This window comes from Colletes latitarsis, chromosome 8, assembly GCF_051014445.1.
Source record: "Colletes latitarsis isolate SP2378_abdomen chromosome 8, iyColLati1, whole genome shotgun sequence".
In the NCBI taxonomy this organism is placed as follows: Eukaryota; Metazoa; Arthropoda; class Insecta; order Hymenoptera; family Colletidae; genus Colletes; species Colletes latitarsis.
Genome location: NC_135141.1, coordinates 30731095 through 30746119, shown reverse-complemented (window position 1 = coordinate 30746119; position 15025 = coordinate 30731095). Strand labels below are relative to the sequence as shown.

At 43.3% G+C, this 15025-nt stretch overlaps 2 protein-coding genes across 5 annotated transcripts in view; one reads left to right on the top strand and one right to left on the bottom strand.

Moving 5' to 3' along the window:
- The window catches only part of Evi5 (ecotropic viral integration site 5), a 472270-nt gene that overhangs the window by 109153 nt on the left and 348092 nt on the right, over positions 1-15025 (top strand). The window lies entirely within an intron of this gene.
- Dscam3 (Down syndrome cell adhesion molecule 3) overlaps positions 1-15025 on the bottom strand; it is a 180059-nt gene that overhangs the window by 31267 nt on the left and 133767 nt on the right. For all 4 annotated transcript variants that reach the window (XM_076771883.1, XM_076771880.1, XM_076771884.1 and 1 more), the window contains exons 5-6: positions 7157-7343; positions 2096-2238 (exon numbers count right to left, since the gene is read on the bottom strand). In XM_076771883.1, coding sequence (XP_076627998.1) covers positions 2096-2238; positions 7157-7343 — 330 coding nt within the window. The remainder of the gene's footprint in view (positions 1-2095; positions 2239-7156; positions 7344-15025) is intronic.

Genomic DNA, 15025 nt, shown 5'->3' with positions numbered 1-15025 from the left:
TCCAGGGAAGGCCCCTGGCAGCTTTGTATGCGCCGGCGGCGTCGGTCGGCTTAAAATCGGCCATTTAAATGGTGGCTCACGTAAACCCGCCGCCCGGACGAAGTTTTGTCTCGTCGCGATGCCGCGTTTAGCGTCCTCCTCTTTGCACCGTCTGCCTCGAATCGAACTTCCTCCGATACAATTTAAGGGCTTTCAACGCCATTCTACCCGTCCGGTATTTACTCGTCGAACGTCTCGCGGACTGTTACAACGCTTCCGGCATAATGGGATCTCAGGGAACTTTTAACTACGCGTCCAGTCACGTTCCCCGACCCACCTTTCGTCTTTAATTGACGTTTATTGTACGAACCCAACACGCTCCTCCCTATCGATGGATAAATAAATCTCCTCCCTTTCGTTCTAGCTCGATTGCAATGGACGAGTTATGGCGTGAGAGATAGGTTTTATTAACTGCAGACTGTATCAGTTGCTTTGTTGTTGTCCAATATAAATTATTATTTGAAGTGTAGCAATGTAGGACAGTGCTTTGTTACACAGAGAGTAGCCTGCAGTTTGTGGGAACAGTGTGTAATTTGGTCATAGGGAAGTACGTGGCTAGACGAGTAGTAGAGATCAATGCTTGTTCAGACCACTAGCGAGGGTTCGGTCTTTATCGAACAGCAATCAATTGGCTATTCTGCGGTACTGTTTGATGGATTCGTTTGCAATTTAATTCAATCGTCTTTACATGAACGAAAAGTAGACGAGTTAGAAAGAATCGAGTATTCCGCTGGCCGAGCAGTGGAGAGTCAAGTAATTGGAACATGAACAGGTGTAACCGTGCCAGTAACGTGAATCGAGTAACGTGGCGTGTAATCAGGCAAGTGGTACAAGAAAGCACATGATCAGGCGAGTAGCACAGTCTACGGTTGGGATCGAAAAAAGTAGTAGGATATAGCGATGGTCGGACAAGAATTCCACGAGACCTGCTAATTTCTGACGGTTCAGCGACGCGAGACAAATTTTTATCGCGCTATAAACGCGCATAACTCTCGAAACGTACAAACTGCTATAATCAAGGCAATCAACGCTACGGTACCTAATGGCATAATCAGGTTTCACGGAGAAGAATTTAATCCTATAATTTGAATCGCGCTGCCTTTGCTTCGGTTTAACGAAGCATTGATATACCGAACGAAAATATATTTCTTTTTCGTTGCCTGCCATTAAAATTATCATCTACGATGCACTAAAAAATACGAAATTTATTCCGTGGAACCTACGCTAATAAAAGTTCCGTGGGTTGTTTCGGAACTTTTATTACTAGAGTCCTAAAATATCTGTTTTGCAAGGACAGTTAAAAAATAAGGTTCTGAAAGCTTTTTTCCATAAAAGAGACATAAGAGAATTTTTTTTTTTGAGAAAGAATTAAACAAAATTAGAAGCAAATGTTCCGTCCAGTCTCAAGGTAAATAGATAAAGCATTTATGTCTTTCACGGATCACGGGAAATGTTTATTAGCGACCGCTGTCCGTCGCGTTCGTCCCAGAATCGAAAAAGTAATTACTTTGTTAATATGGCGTGTCGTCGCGGGGTACAGGCAGTCCGTGCTTGTGACACGGTTATTTCCTTCCCAATGTCGACGGAAATTGAGAAAAAAAAAATCATAGTAATTAACGAGTGCCGTGCTGGGACACGATAATGAGTCTCACGTCTGTATGCACCAGGATACGTGACGACCAGGCAAAGCGTAACGCTTTTCCGACGTAATATTTTGCACTGTTTTTTTTATGTTGCTAACGCGCCGCAACGACCGCGCTAAAAAAACTCGATAAAGCGCGCCGCGCTCCCCACAGAGGTTTCTTTAATTATTTGTCCGCGTTAGGATCTCGTTTGTTAGCGTTCGACGCGACCAAATACTGCTTAGCGTGGTCGTTAACGATGGGGACGATTATATAGTTGCAATTTCGTATTGTTGCGTCGTTAAAATGTACAACATTTCATTTCGTATTGCAAGTATTCTGGTGTGTGCAATCTGTATGAAAATCTGTGTAACCCCTCGAAGGATTAAGTTGCACTTGGGGGAAATTTTCAATATGCTGTATTTCAGACTTACCAGCACGAAGAGTGACCTCGCGAGAAAGAACCGTTCCCACGGAGCTGGTGGCGCGGCATCTGTATCTCGCGTTGTGGACTTCGGCGCGAAAATCTTGCTCGAGGAAGGGCGGAAAATAGAGGGTGCCATTCCCAAGTAATTGTCTGAAAACAAGAGAAGAGTATGGCGTTGGTGGTCGACCGTATTGCGTGCATTCTCATTTTCTTTGTACTATTATTCGGGACGTGAAAACGTAATGAACGCTTTTCCGGCTCTGCGAACATGGGATAATGTATTTTAAAAAAAAATCCCGCGTATTAAGTTACTTGGCAGCGAATAAAAAAATAGACTCGTCAACTTTGAGCAGCTGTATAAACTGTAATCCAAGAATCGAGACTCTGAAGTATTTTATATTAATATCTTTGAAACCGTTATTTATAGTTAGGATCTGTCCGCAAATTATGTATCGGAGTATCAATCTTTAAACATGCCTGAAATAGCAGTGTAAAATTCATGCTCCGCGTCACGACGAACCGACTAAAAATATCGTCGCGGAGTATCGACCGCTCGAGAGGCGAGACTTTTCAGAATCGCGTTCGATTATCTGCAAAGCCACAACGTTTACGCTTCAAGTAAAGCGATTCGTGCTTCGTATCGCATCTGGGCGAATCGTCTTCTCTACTTATATTACACCGCGTGGCTCGTCGATGCAATTGCATTCCCCATTCTTGTCCCGTGTTCGAGGAACGAGTCAATCGATTCAGACAAATTTATCTTGCGCGAGACGCGGTGTAATTCCTGCGAGAAGGGGCTCTAAGCATCGAGCTGTTTACGTAACCAAGATGGCGGAGCAAACACGTATGTAATTACCGGAATAATTACGGACTGTTGTTTCCCTGGAAATTACAATACGGATCCACCTACAGTTCTCGATTCGATCTTCAGCACTTTTAACGTTTCGATTCGCGCGATTGTACGACACTGTCTGGTCCCCGAGGGAAAGTTTATTTATCCGTTTCCCTCGATTTTACTATCAATTAGCGAATACCGACCCGAGCGCCGGATATTCCGCGGGGTGACGTTCACAAACAGCGTTGTAGAACGCATTAAGCGTTAATGTAAATCATTCTCACGGCAAACATCGAGTGCCGCGTTTAATCCGCGGGGCATATTTATTGCACGCGTCGGAGGAGGGTAACGTACGCGTGACACGTTGTCGATAATCGAAACCGAAAATTCCATTATTCCACGCGCTCGGGAACAAACTTATTCTCTTCTGTTTTAGTTTCAAAACAAAATTCGTCGCGATTTTTCCTTCGCGGGACCGGTGTATCCGTGCACACAGGATGAACGGTCATCTCCTGCCAGGAAATTAAACGCAAAACCCTGGGAAAATTGAAAACTCGATAAACGTCGGAAGCGTTTAGAGTCTTAAAGAAAATTTAATTACGACGAAGCACGATTGTTGCAACTTAGACGGTCTGGGAATATTTTGTTCGATTTGTGGAAATAAATATGAGGGTTGTGCTGGTCAGGTTAGAGCATTGAGGTTTCCAGTGGAAGGGGAAATAATTTTTGGAGTATATTAAATGGAGAACAGTCTTAACGCGTGGTTGTCGAATCTATTTTGTAAAATTTCTTATTTGTACGCAGCGTGTTATCGGTAACAGGCAGTGCACGGTTGTCGCGTTTTTCAGCTTGTCAGGCGTCATCAACAGATTTCCACTCGGTTCCCGCGTATTCGGTTCATCCGGCCGCAAATGCTGGCGTCCCATTTCGCGCGGCTCGTGAACGCGTGCGTTAACCAACTCTCGGTCATACATCATCCGCCTGAAGTCTGGCTGGCCACTGTAAAATATAATAATCCTCTGACGTGGATTAAATGGGCGGCCTCCTGGGGAACCTGAACGCGGCGAAGACGAATTCAGGAGACGACGCACAGCAACCCATTTTACCGATTTTTACGAGAATTGGTATTCTATGGTTTTCTATTAAAAATAGCGATGTCCCCCAACACACGCAAATAGAAAGCAAAGAAGAACATCCAAACAGACGTTTTGAAAATAGTTAAAATAAATTTTCCAATAAAAAATTAGTTCCCAAGTTCCACGAAGTAAATGAAAAATAATGATACCGAACCCGATAATAAAAATAATCCTCATCGACTTATTTCTTATCACTCGTTCAACGTTCCTCCAGTTCTTCCTGCTTTACATTCGCAGTATCTTTTTCATTCCTTTGTGCGCGATTAATCCATCATTCTTCAACCCCTCTTCCCTCTTCCATTCAGCGATTTCCGGTCCCCGACCCACCCCATTGTCCCCTTTCACCCTTTCACACTACCCTTTGTCCGTTCGTGTTCCGTATCCCCCATTTCATTTGCATTTATTTCTGCAGCCATCAGCATCGCGGTTCCTTTTGCTCGCAACGCTCATCCAACCGGTTCTCAACCACCCCCCCGCGGCGTTCGTCGTCCCCTCGATCGGCCATCGAAGGGTTCCCACGCGTCTTCGATCGATCGACGTATGGGATTAACTAGCAGCCAATTTCGCGAGATGCAAACGAAGACCAGGCGATGGCTGAATGGCCGTGGCCGCGGATCGAACGTCAAAGAGAGCTGTTTGCCGGATGAAGAGCGCAAAAGGGGTTGCTGTAACGTCGGTGGTTGCTTTCCGCTCGGGTTCGCCGACTTCTTTGCGGCTTCGAACTCCTCCTGCATCGACGTCTACGCGAAGAATGGGGCCCCGGCGTTTCGAACCGGCTCCGAGAGATCCAATCTTCCTCGCGGTTGATGACTAGGACCCCCCAGGAGATGGATTCGCGGCTGGAAGTACCGTTTTCAGAAACTCCTCGCCGGTGATTGAATTGCACGTCGACGCCGTAAAAGCTGCTGCATCCTGGCAAAAAGGTCCTCGGAGATGTTCGAACCCGTATCAGCCGCGTACGTGTTATGATAACAATTTTTACGATGCTTCTTTGGCCGGAAGCTTCAAACGCGTGGCGAGTTTACGTTTGGAAACGCTGCTCGTAATGGTGTTGTCGAAAGTTTCTCGAAGCAAATCAGAAGTTTGCTTTTCGAGAAATATATTGGAAATTTTTGTCTTCCCTTCTGGAGGCGATTATTGCGCGATGCACGTGTATCGAAGGAACCGGGGCGAGTTTACGCTTTCCTGCGGGACGTCCAACCGCGGACAAACTTACGGGACGGCCATTGGATAAGGAACATTTCAATTACCGGGAGGAAATGGTTTCCCCAGGTGCCACGGTCACGATATTGCCGAGCGTACAGCTTCATATTTCCAATAATACGAATCTTCCACGATCTCCGGGACTTTGCTCGCAGCATCCCTGGGATGGACGCGGAAAGGCTTCCTCTGTTTCGCGATCGAAACTGTCCGCTTATCGCCACGTCCTTTAAAATTTTGTCTTTCAACGCGTTTTGTACCGGTAGAATATGCTCTCGTCGAATAATAATCGAATCGTTTTCGAGCAAAGGCGAACAAATGATTTTAGACAAATATAACGTCAAGAAAGGATCGTGATATTAAAATAAGTAGCCTGTTTCTGGTTTTTGTTTTAGATCTTGTGAATTTTGTTTGGCGATAGTTGGTGAAAACGAGTTTATGATCCTCGCGAACAAAACATCGCGTGAACGAGCGATGCAAAAAGGCGTGCCCTGTAATTGCGTTTCTGGTGGGAGGACGAAATTAATTAGTTGAACGAAGTTGGTCGATAATTACGGGAACGGCGCGATACCGTGACCGGATTTTTCCACGGGACAATGTAAGTCCGATCGCGGGGAGCACGTTAGAAACTCCCGGGCAATTTACAGCGGCTTCGAAAGTTCTAAATCCCGGGACACGCTAATCCGCTTACCCCTTTTCTATCGTACACTCTTGCGAGTAACGGACGCGAATTTTCTGGCTGAAAAAGCGGATCTTACAAAGGCCGTTCGATAACTGAAACGGGAATTACGGGAAGCCGCGTCGGGACGAAACCCGTCGCCGTTGGATCTTTTCTCGCCAACGATTTCACGTCAAAATGTCCTCCCGCGGGAGCGACGTTGTTACGAAAAAGTAATCGCTGCTGGAATGACAAACTGTTTTTTTTTTCCTTCAGCTGGAATTGGAAACGAAACGAAATTATATTTCGGAATTTACGTTGATATTCGATGCCAAATATTGTGTCAGTTTCCTTTCGGTGAACAATGTGGAATGCTTGAAACGTTTGGTCTTTGTTTTGGTATGGACTAGTTCGTTAATTATGATTTTCTACATCGTGTCTTGCAATTTTAACATTTTTAAATATCCAGATAAGTGTAATAGAAATATATTACATTGTTTAATAAGTAATTAAAGTGTTTGTTTTCTCAGACAAAGTTTGTAGGAATGGACAGTACTCAGTCCCAAGTAGTAAGGGTCAGTGCTTGATCAGCCAAATACAGAAGTAGTTGAATTTACTGTGATTCATCCACAAACAAATATTATAGAAATATACACTACGAGGCAAGTAGAGGTACGTGATATCTCAGACAAAAATGAGATCATATATAAAAAGTCAAGTAGTAAAGATCAATGCTCGATCAGCCGAATAGTGTAAGAATTTATGTCACCAGAGAAGTGGTAGAACTTGTCGTTAGGAATTGGTCCTGAAAACTGTCAAAAGAAGATATATCTAAGCAAGTAGAACAAGTAGTTGCATGGTCGGACCAATCGCGCCCGATTACATGCACGTTCAGGGGAAGTGGTGCAAGTCAGTATTTGATCGGGCAACCGTTGTAGAAAAGTATGCAGAAGAGGTGTATGTTTGCTCAGACAAAACACGTAGTATAGTCGGTGTATGATCGGACACCTGTTGTAGAAACTTATTCATGCAGCATGGCTGTGTAGGAGATTTTATTAAGTGATATATGAGCGTAGTATGCGTCGTTGTTCGCAGAAATTGTTAGAAAAAGGTGGATCCGTGTTGTTTCTATAAATAAATCTGTTTCCTTAGGGTTTTAAAAATGAATTTACTCTACGGAAATCAGTGTTGTTTTTGGGGCTAATCTTCCAGCATACGACAGTTATGTTAATTACTTACCGTAGTCCGGGAACTGCGGTGACTGATCTCTGATCCGGACTAGTTATCCAGGTGACGTGCGGCGTTGGACTCCCATGGGCAGAGCAGCTTAGCTGGGAGCCCGTGGTATTGGAAAAGACCAGAGTGCTCGGTGGCTCGAGAACAAAAACCGGCCCTTGCTGGCCAAGCACAAGTTCCAAAATACACGCTGAAACATTAAGAAAAATTTCTCGATTAATCTTACCTGAACATATTGTAACCTTTGCAAAAACTAGCACGAGAATACTTCGTAAATGTAAAATTATTTAGGTAGTTCTATAATTTAAATGCAGCTTTTTGAAGAAACACTCTCGGATACGTATCAAAATATCGAGTCGAATTTATTATGTATTTCGAGCGAAACATCCCCTGGTTTTCTTTAAAGTAGGGCAGGATGTCTTGTTAAAAAAATAGTTCAGAAATAACGAGCTCCAAAATTTCTTGCGCTTGTACACTTCTTTATATTCACTGTTACTATCGAATCTAAAATAACGATCGTCTACAGACGAGTTAAGTTCACATTAAATTCCCCCTTGAACTATCGAACTCGTGACATTCCCATTCTATTTCTATCATAGTTTCGTGTTATTTAAGGTATCGTTGACTGCCCGTATAAAAATTCATTTTCAATAACGGACGATGAATAACGGTGAGAGTAAAGTTGAACGACGTCTTTCCGTCGTATTTTCGACCGGCAACAATAGCGTTCAGGATTAGTTTCCAAACGGAGGAGTCGCGACAAACGATTGGACAATGAACGCTTTGATACGGCTATGGGTATCATGCGTCCGGAGAGAACGATAGAGGTGGGTGCAATGGGGGTGGAGAGTGCCACACAGTCCAGTGCACGCGCACTACAACAATAATTCAGAAACCGGAGAAATCAATTCCGGTAAGCCGAATTCGACCTACATTCCACATCGATTTGACACTACGGCCAGCCTGAGATTAAACGGCCTGGGAACGAACGACCGCGTCACCGGCCCGCTGAAATATTTAATTCGAAATCCGGGGATTAAAAAGCGCTCTCGAGAGTGGTCCTCGATTTATAGGGAAATCATTCCGCGCTCCGTCCCGTGAACGGTTATACGCTTTCCTATTTTTTTTCTTTTTTTTTTCGTTACGTTTCTGTCCGGTGTTTTTATATCCGTCGGACTCGCTGTTATGTTATCTTTAAAGAATTTTTTATTTCACTTTTCCTACCCTAGAACGGGAATGGAAATAAGCTTGCTCCTTGAAACGTTCGAACGTATCAACTCTCCTCACGTTCTCCGTGTTCGAAACTTTGTTTCGTTCGGAGAAACTGTTCGATGAAGTTATTTTTTTAAAAAGGATTTTTTAATACTCGACCTTTGCAATTTTTTAATAGAATCGAAGTTAAACGTTGGTCGTTAATTTACCATTGTCGCTTTTAATTTTTTTGGGACGAGGTGATGGGGTACGTTGTCCGAGTTTAACCGATCGTTAAATAAGTAATGTGCTAGAAAAGATGTTGCACGACCACATGGTTTTCATGCTGCAGAGTTTTGATTCACAAACGCAGAAATACGCTGCAAACCGTCGACTGTCAACCGAGGTTTGTGGGTCGGGATATTATACGGTCACCAAGCTCGAATGTTTAAGTTCAGAAAAGCATCTACGTTATTCGTTTAAAATCTAGTTTAAACTTCAGAATTCGCTGTGGAATTATCTAAGTGAGTTTGGCAAAGGATACTAAGTTGTATCGGTTATTTTTCACCGTTGTTCTTGCATTAAAAATATTATATTATTCCCTTTGAATTGTTCCCTTAAATATTTAAACATACTAGTTTCAATTTATTTGATATATTCTACCTAGAGTTTCGGTCCGAGAAATTATTGTAAAAACATTGAAATCTGGATTAAATTTTAGGATCTGTCCTTGTTTAAATAAGTATGACAGGGAACATGTGATCGTAACGTTCACTTTGCATAGTCTTTTGAGTCAACAGTCCCATTATTATATTATCTTTAACGAACTTTTATTTCAGTTTGTGTCTCTCGAAAGTGGAAAAAGAAATAGCTTCTCTTAATATTTTAGTATATAGCTTGTGCCTCTTGAAAATGGACGAAAATAAGCTGTTCCTCTAAATATTCGAGCACACTATTTTCGTTCGGAAACTATTTAGGATAATGTAAGTTTATAGAAGCATCTATGTATTCCATTCAGTCTGGTAATCGATGTTCGTTTTAAACGGTCGATCATTTTCGCAGTGCTTCGACGATGTTCTAACGCGATTTCGATATAAAAGTTTCCTATTCGGAGGCAGAGCAGATGGTCCACAGATTGTTCCTTCAGACAGTCGAAAATGGAGATTCAATTCGAGCATTTAAATACAGACATCGCGATCGATAACTCTATCGTGTTCTTTCGCACGTGACTCTTCCGCGCGTGATTTCAGATTGTTCCTTCGAACGTTTCGAAACTCCGCTAACAATATTTTCCATTCTAAACGTCGGAATCAACGATTCAAATATCCCTATATCGACTGTACTCGCGTTTTTTTTTCGATAGAACTCACGTTCAAAGGCTCGAAAACGCTGTATCTTTCGAAATTAAAATAATAAATCGAAATTAATATGGAAAATTACTGTTTGATTTCACCGTTCGTTGTAACCCAGTTTGTTTTTATTAAATTCGTATATAATTATATTTGCCTACAGCCTGCTCGATATCTTCGTTTGTCACGGAAAATACGGCGTTGATTAAACAGCTAAATAAATATCAGGTTCCCGAACGTTAAATATTTTACTCGTTTCCGTGCAATATTTTTCTTCCCGTATACTTTGCGATACGTTAGGTTTTCCAGTCAACGTACGAGTCGGTTCCGCGTCCAGCCGCGAGCGGGAATAAATATTTATTAAACAAGGTTTCCATTTACATTTCCAACGCGTAGGAAAAACCGAGCTACCATCCTCGAGCCTGGTTTCTCCCTGTACACTCGACCGTTAACGATTTCCATTCGTCGGACCGCGATGTTTCAGAAAGAAAGAAGCCTCCTCGAGGAAGTCGCGTTATACGCACGCGACCTCTCATCCTTATCTTCGCCCATTACCCCTACGACAACGCGGTCCCGCAGGGAGAAACGTTTTCACGGCTGTCTGCGTGGCGGCGAAAAACGCTTCTCTTTGCATTTCCCGTGTTTCCCTCAGCGGTACACGCTAACCTTGCCAGTGGATCTCACTTGAATTTCTGCTAAATGTGCACCGCGTCGGGGCTCGCGTCGCGGCTCGAAAATTGGACGATACGTCCTCCCGGAACGAGTCCAAATATCCTCTTTATTAAATTTCAGGCTACGGTTCACGAAATTAGACTTTCGGATAATATTCGCGGGGGAGTTACGAAAACTGTAAATATTTCAACTATTTCTGGCGGGTTTCATTACTGTACGAATACGCATTTTAATAAAAAAAACAATGCGTCTTAATGTACCCTAATGTACATGTTTGTGCATGTAGCGTTGAAAAACTCGATGCTAGTTGCACGAGATTTCGCTGTCAACCGTTTCGAAATGCGAGTGGTAAGTGGCGATAAGTGGAATCGGGGCAGAATTTGCCCAGATAAATTGAATGGGGATCGTAACTTGTCAGACCCGTGGAATGGAGCCAGTAACTTGTCAGGGAAGTGCCACTGTATTTAGTCGGACAAGGGAAACAGGCACTGCGTGCAGTCAGACGTGTGGAATAGTGGCGATATGTAAGTCAGCCAAGTGAAACAACAACGATATGTAGTCAGTTACGATATACAGTCAGACTAGTGGAGCAACTACGATATGCAGTCAGACAAGTGAAACAACTACGATATGCAGTCAGACAAGTGACGTAGTGTAATATGTAGGGGAAACTGGAACAGTTTATGCTCAGTCAGACAAGCAATTATGATATGTAGTCACGATATATAGTCAGGCAAGTGAAGCAACTATGATATGCAGTCAGACCAGTGGAGTAATTTCGATATGTAGGAACAATTGGAACAGTCTATGGTTAGTCAGACAAGCAATTATGATACATAGTCAGCACGTGAATCAACTACGATATGCAGTCAGACGAGTGAAGCACTTTCGATATGTAGTTTGAAGTGGAACAGTCTATACTCAGTTAAACAACCGATTACATATATTCGTACATAGAAAATAGTCGCTACGTGTAGTGAAACAAAGGGACTAGTTACTATACGCAGTCAGACAAGACAAATGGTTCCTGTGTACAATCGAACAAGGAGAACGGATATCCCGATGGTCAGACGTACAGCATCGCTACTATTTGCATCCACACGAAGGAGCCAGATTATTGTACGTAGTGCAAACACGAGGAGTGGCGCCTGTAACGAAACAAGATTAATGGCGATCGTATGCAGTCGCACAAAAGGGATATTATCCGTATCTAGTCAGACACGTTGAACGTACTATTCCCGTCAGCGATGTAGGTCATCGTTCGGAAAGACGAGTCGTTGGATTTTCGTCGCCTCGACCAACAATCGAACCTCGCGCGTTTAGCGGCCGCGTTGACGAATAGTTTCGTTGATTAATGCGGTCGTGATTTATCCCGCAACGCGGGAATAGACGCGGTAACGCGAGCACGAAGATTGATCATTATTATAATCTGAGGGGGCATACGGCCGTTCCACGACCATGCGAAACATCTGCTACTGCAAACTCCTCTCATCTATCTCCATCACGCAGCCACGGTTTCGGAATACGCATAGTCCTTAGCCTCCGCTCGGGGAAGATCCGTTTCTCGGTTCGTTCAAGATTTGTACCGAGAACGTAGCTCGATACGCAATACAATACGATCGCGGACGTTGAGCAAGCACCGTGGAACTCGTGGCGAAATTTACATTCTTTATTCATATTCCTATTTAAAATAAAAATTTACAGTGTATTTGGTAACGTTAAAATTCGAAGTCGAGACTGTGCTAAAAACGAGACTACTGATCGAATTCATTTATGGAGATTTGTTAATGTTCTCCGGAAGTAAGCGTGAGATACTTTGAAACGATAACGCAGAAAATATCAGGTTGGGAACGAAGTCGAGCAGACGACCAGTCTCGTAAGTTCATTAAACCGCGGATCGTGGGGTCAGCGTTTTATTAATAACACGAAACGGCTCCGGTGTTTCGAGTAGTTGCGCTTCGAGGGCCCCGATCGATCCGCGTTCGATTCGCTCGCGAGATCGCGCGATCACCGCGGGACGGAAAGGACCCGATACAACCTACATCCGTTTTATTAATTCAATTCAATCTCCCCCCCGATATTCATCGGGCCGCGATTCCTCTGAGGAGCGAAGGCATTCGAGTAAATAAAAGCGTCCGAGGCTTTCATTAAATTTACGATAAAAGTTGGAGAAAATACCTTGAAAATGGCCGCCCAGTCCCGCCTCTATGCGGCTCTATTATCGCCCGAATCAATTGTCACTTCGAGCGCGATGGATCCCTCCACCCCCTCGGAGCTTCGAATCGCGGAGAAGTAATAATCGAAACGGAGAATAAGGAGGAAGACGGATTTCCTCTGTTCCCCGCTGATTCACGGATTCTTGACGTTCATTGGGAACATCGTTCGCAATAAATCCGCTCTTTGGAACGTTTCATTTATACTCCCTGTCACGGCGTGTCGGCAACCATACTACCAAATCGATCGATATAGTCGTGTCATAGCGTGATCCAAGATTAACGTCATAAAATTGCGGAGCGTTTGAAATTATGTAACTCTCAAGTGGACTCTCAATCTCAACTGAATTACTTCATTTAATGTTAATTTTCACGAAACTGCTAAATGGAAATCAACTTTCCTTTATAGTATTTAAAAATTGACGAAGTAATGGAGGATTACATAAATTTTCAAATAATTATTAAGGGTTAAAATAAAACTGTTCCTTTCAAAATGGATTCCTCGAGTTTACTTCTGATGAGAACGATTTTTTAATCCTTTGATTGCTCTTTAAACGTTGATACAATTTGCCTAGCAACTTGTCCTTTGGTGGCGCTAGATCTTTGGTCTACTCTGTATCCATTCGATCGCGTCACCTCGATCGTAACTCTTTCGCGAAACTTGAACGCGACCGCTGAACGTCGCTTAACGTGTCCCTGACTGGTAATTCAGGGCTCGCTGGGAAATGGAATTTCAATTTCCTGCCCCGAGGAACCGGTTTGTAGCTCCTAACGAGGGATGCAAATTTCATCCCTCGTCGCGGCGCTCAGACGTAGACGCGCGTACGCTCCGAAACCCGACCGCGTCAAAACGTATTTTAAGCCGCGTCGTAGACCTGGCACGGGGCTAAATAATTCATCCGATGAATTATTTCCGCGCGTGCACCGCTCGTTAACGAGGATCAATCCGGGCCGATCGTCTTCTGCGTTTCCGTGTCCCCATGCCCGATCTAATTCCGTCTCCAATCTCTACCCACCGTACCTGTCGACGATCGAACTTCGCCCTTTCGATTTCCTATCGACGCAAATTGTCGCGCGATAAAAAACTTCGAAAAAATCCGAGTTAAACGGGCAAACTTGAAACCGCGAACGGGGGTCCTCGAGACAAAGAAAACTTCCTGGATGCGTGGAAAGACGTCGAAGGTTGTAAAACTAGAGGAAAGCATAGGAATACAATAATGTAGGTTTATTTCTATTATTGTAAGAAGAATATAAATTTTTCTTTGCTTTGAGATCCTTAATTTGGACGTGATCAAAGAGCCACCAGACAAAGAAGACTTATCTCCGGTAATATGGGAAGTTATTGACGTCGAAAGTTATTTATTTCCTTTGTCGTTTTGCAAGAATTTTATTTTTCTTTCCTTTGAGATCCTTAATTTAAACGCGAACGAAGAGTCACGAAACAAAGAAGACTTATCTCCGGAAATATGGGAAGATGTCGATCTCGAAAGTTGCAAGACTAGAGGGACGAATGGTATTAAAATAATCTATTTCCGGGGTTCGCAGTTCACCTACATGTCCATTCAGTGTACCTATTTTGGTCCCCCGTCCAGGGACACTTCGAATTAAACCAGTCGTGTTTCTATTATTCGTGTCTGGTGTCGTCGATATTTTACTCGACTATAGAGACAGTGTTTCTATTCTAGTAATCTGTTCCTAGCCCACTTGCTCGCCCAGATACCGTCCTATTACCACTCGTCCGACCAGCTACGGCCACCAGCTACTTCGAAACTCTCCAGATTCCATATTAACTCTGAAACTGGTCCTCAATTTTACTATAATCGGAACAAAAGTGATATAAATGAATATTAAATCGTCCCGAACGACCAGAATCATCCAAACTCTCGGTACTTCTTCCCTTTAATTTACTCAAACTTCCCATTTCGCTTGTCCGACCAGAAACCACTTGTTACTACTTCCGAATAGTTGGATTTATGCCACAAAAGACTGGCCTTATGCCGCCAATTTTGACAAATTGTTTCAGGATCGATCGACTGGCTATCGCGTCCATATAGCATCGTTCATTTTTCACGATCGTACGAAGTATATTTTTAAAACCTAGTGTACTATTTCATTATTTTTATTATCTACTTAGCACAATGCCGAAAGAAAATATCGCGTACCATGAGAACTGTGCTTATTTGTGCCCGGTGCGTTTGGTTTCCATTATTTTACGTATTCATGAGTCTTGTTGTTTCGAACGCGAGCACCGTGACCTAACATTGCAGCGGCGATCTAGGATGCATAGATCTCGCGGTTCGATTCTACCCGCTCGAACAATGAAACGTTCGCGTTAATTTATATCGTTGCTGGACAATAACTCGATCAGTTCATCCGTTACGATACGTTACCACTGATTTATCGAGCGTATATTTCGAAGTCTGAAAAATTGTGCGACCGAAAATGCA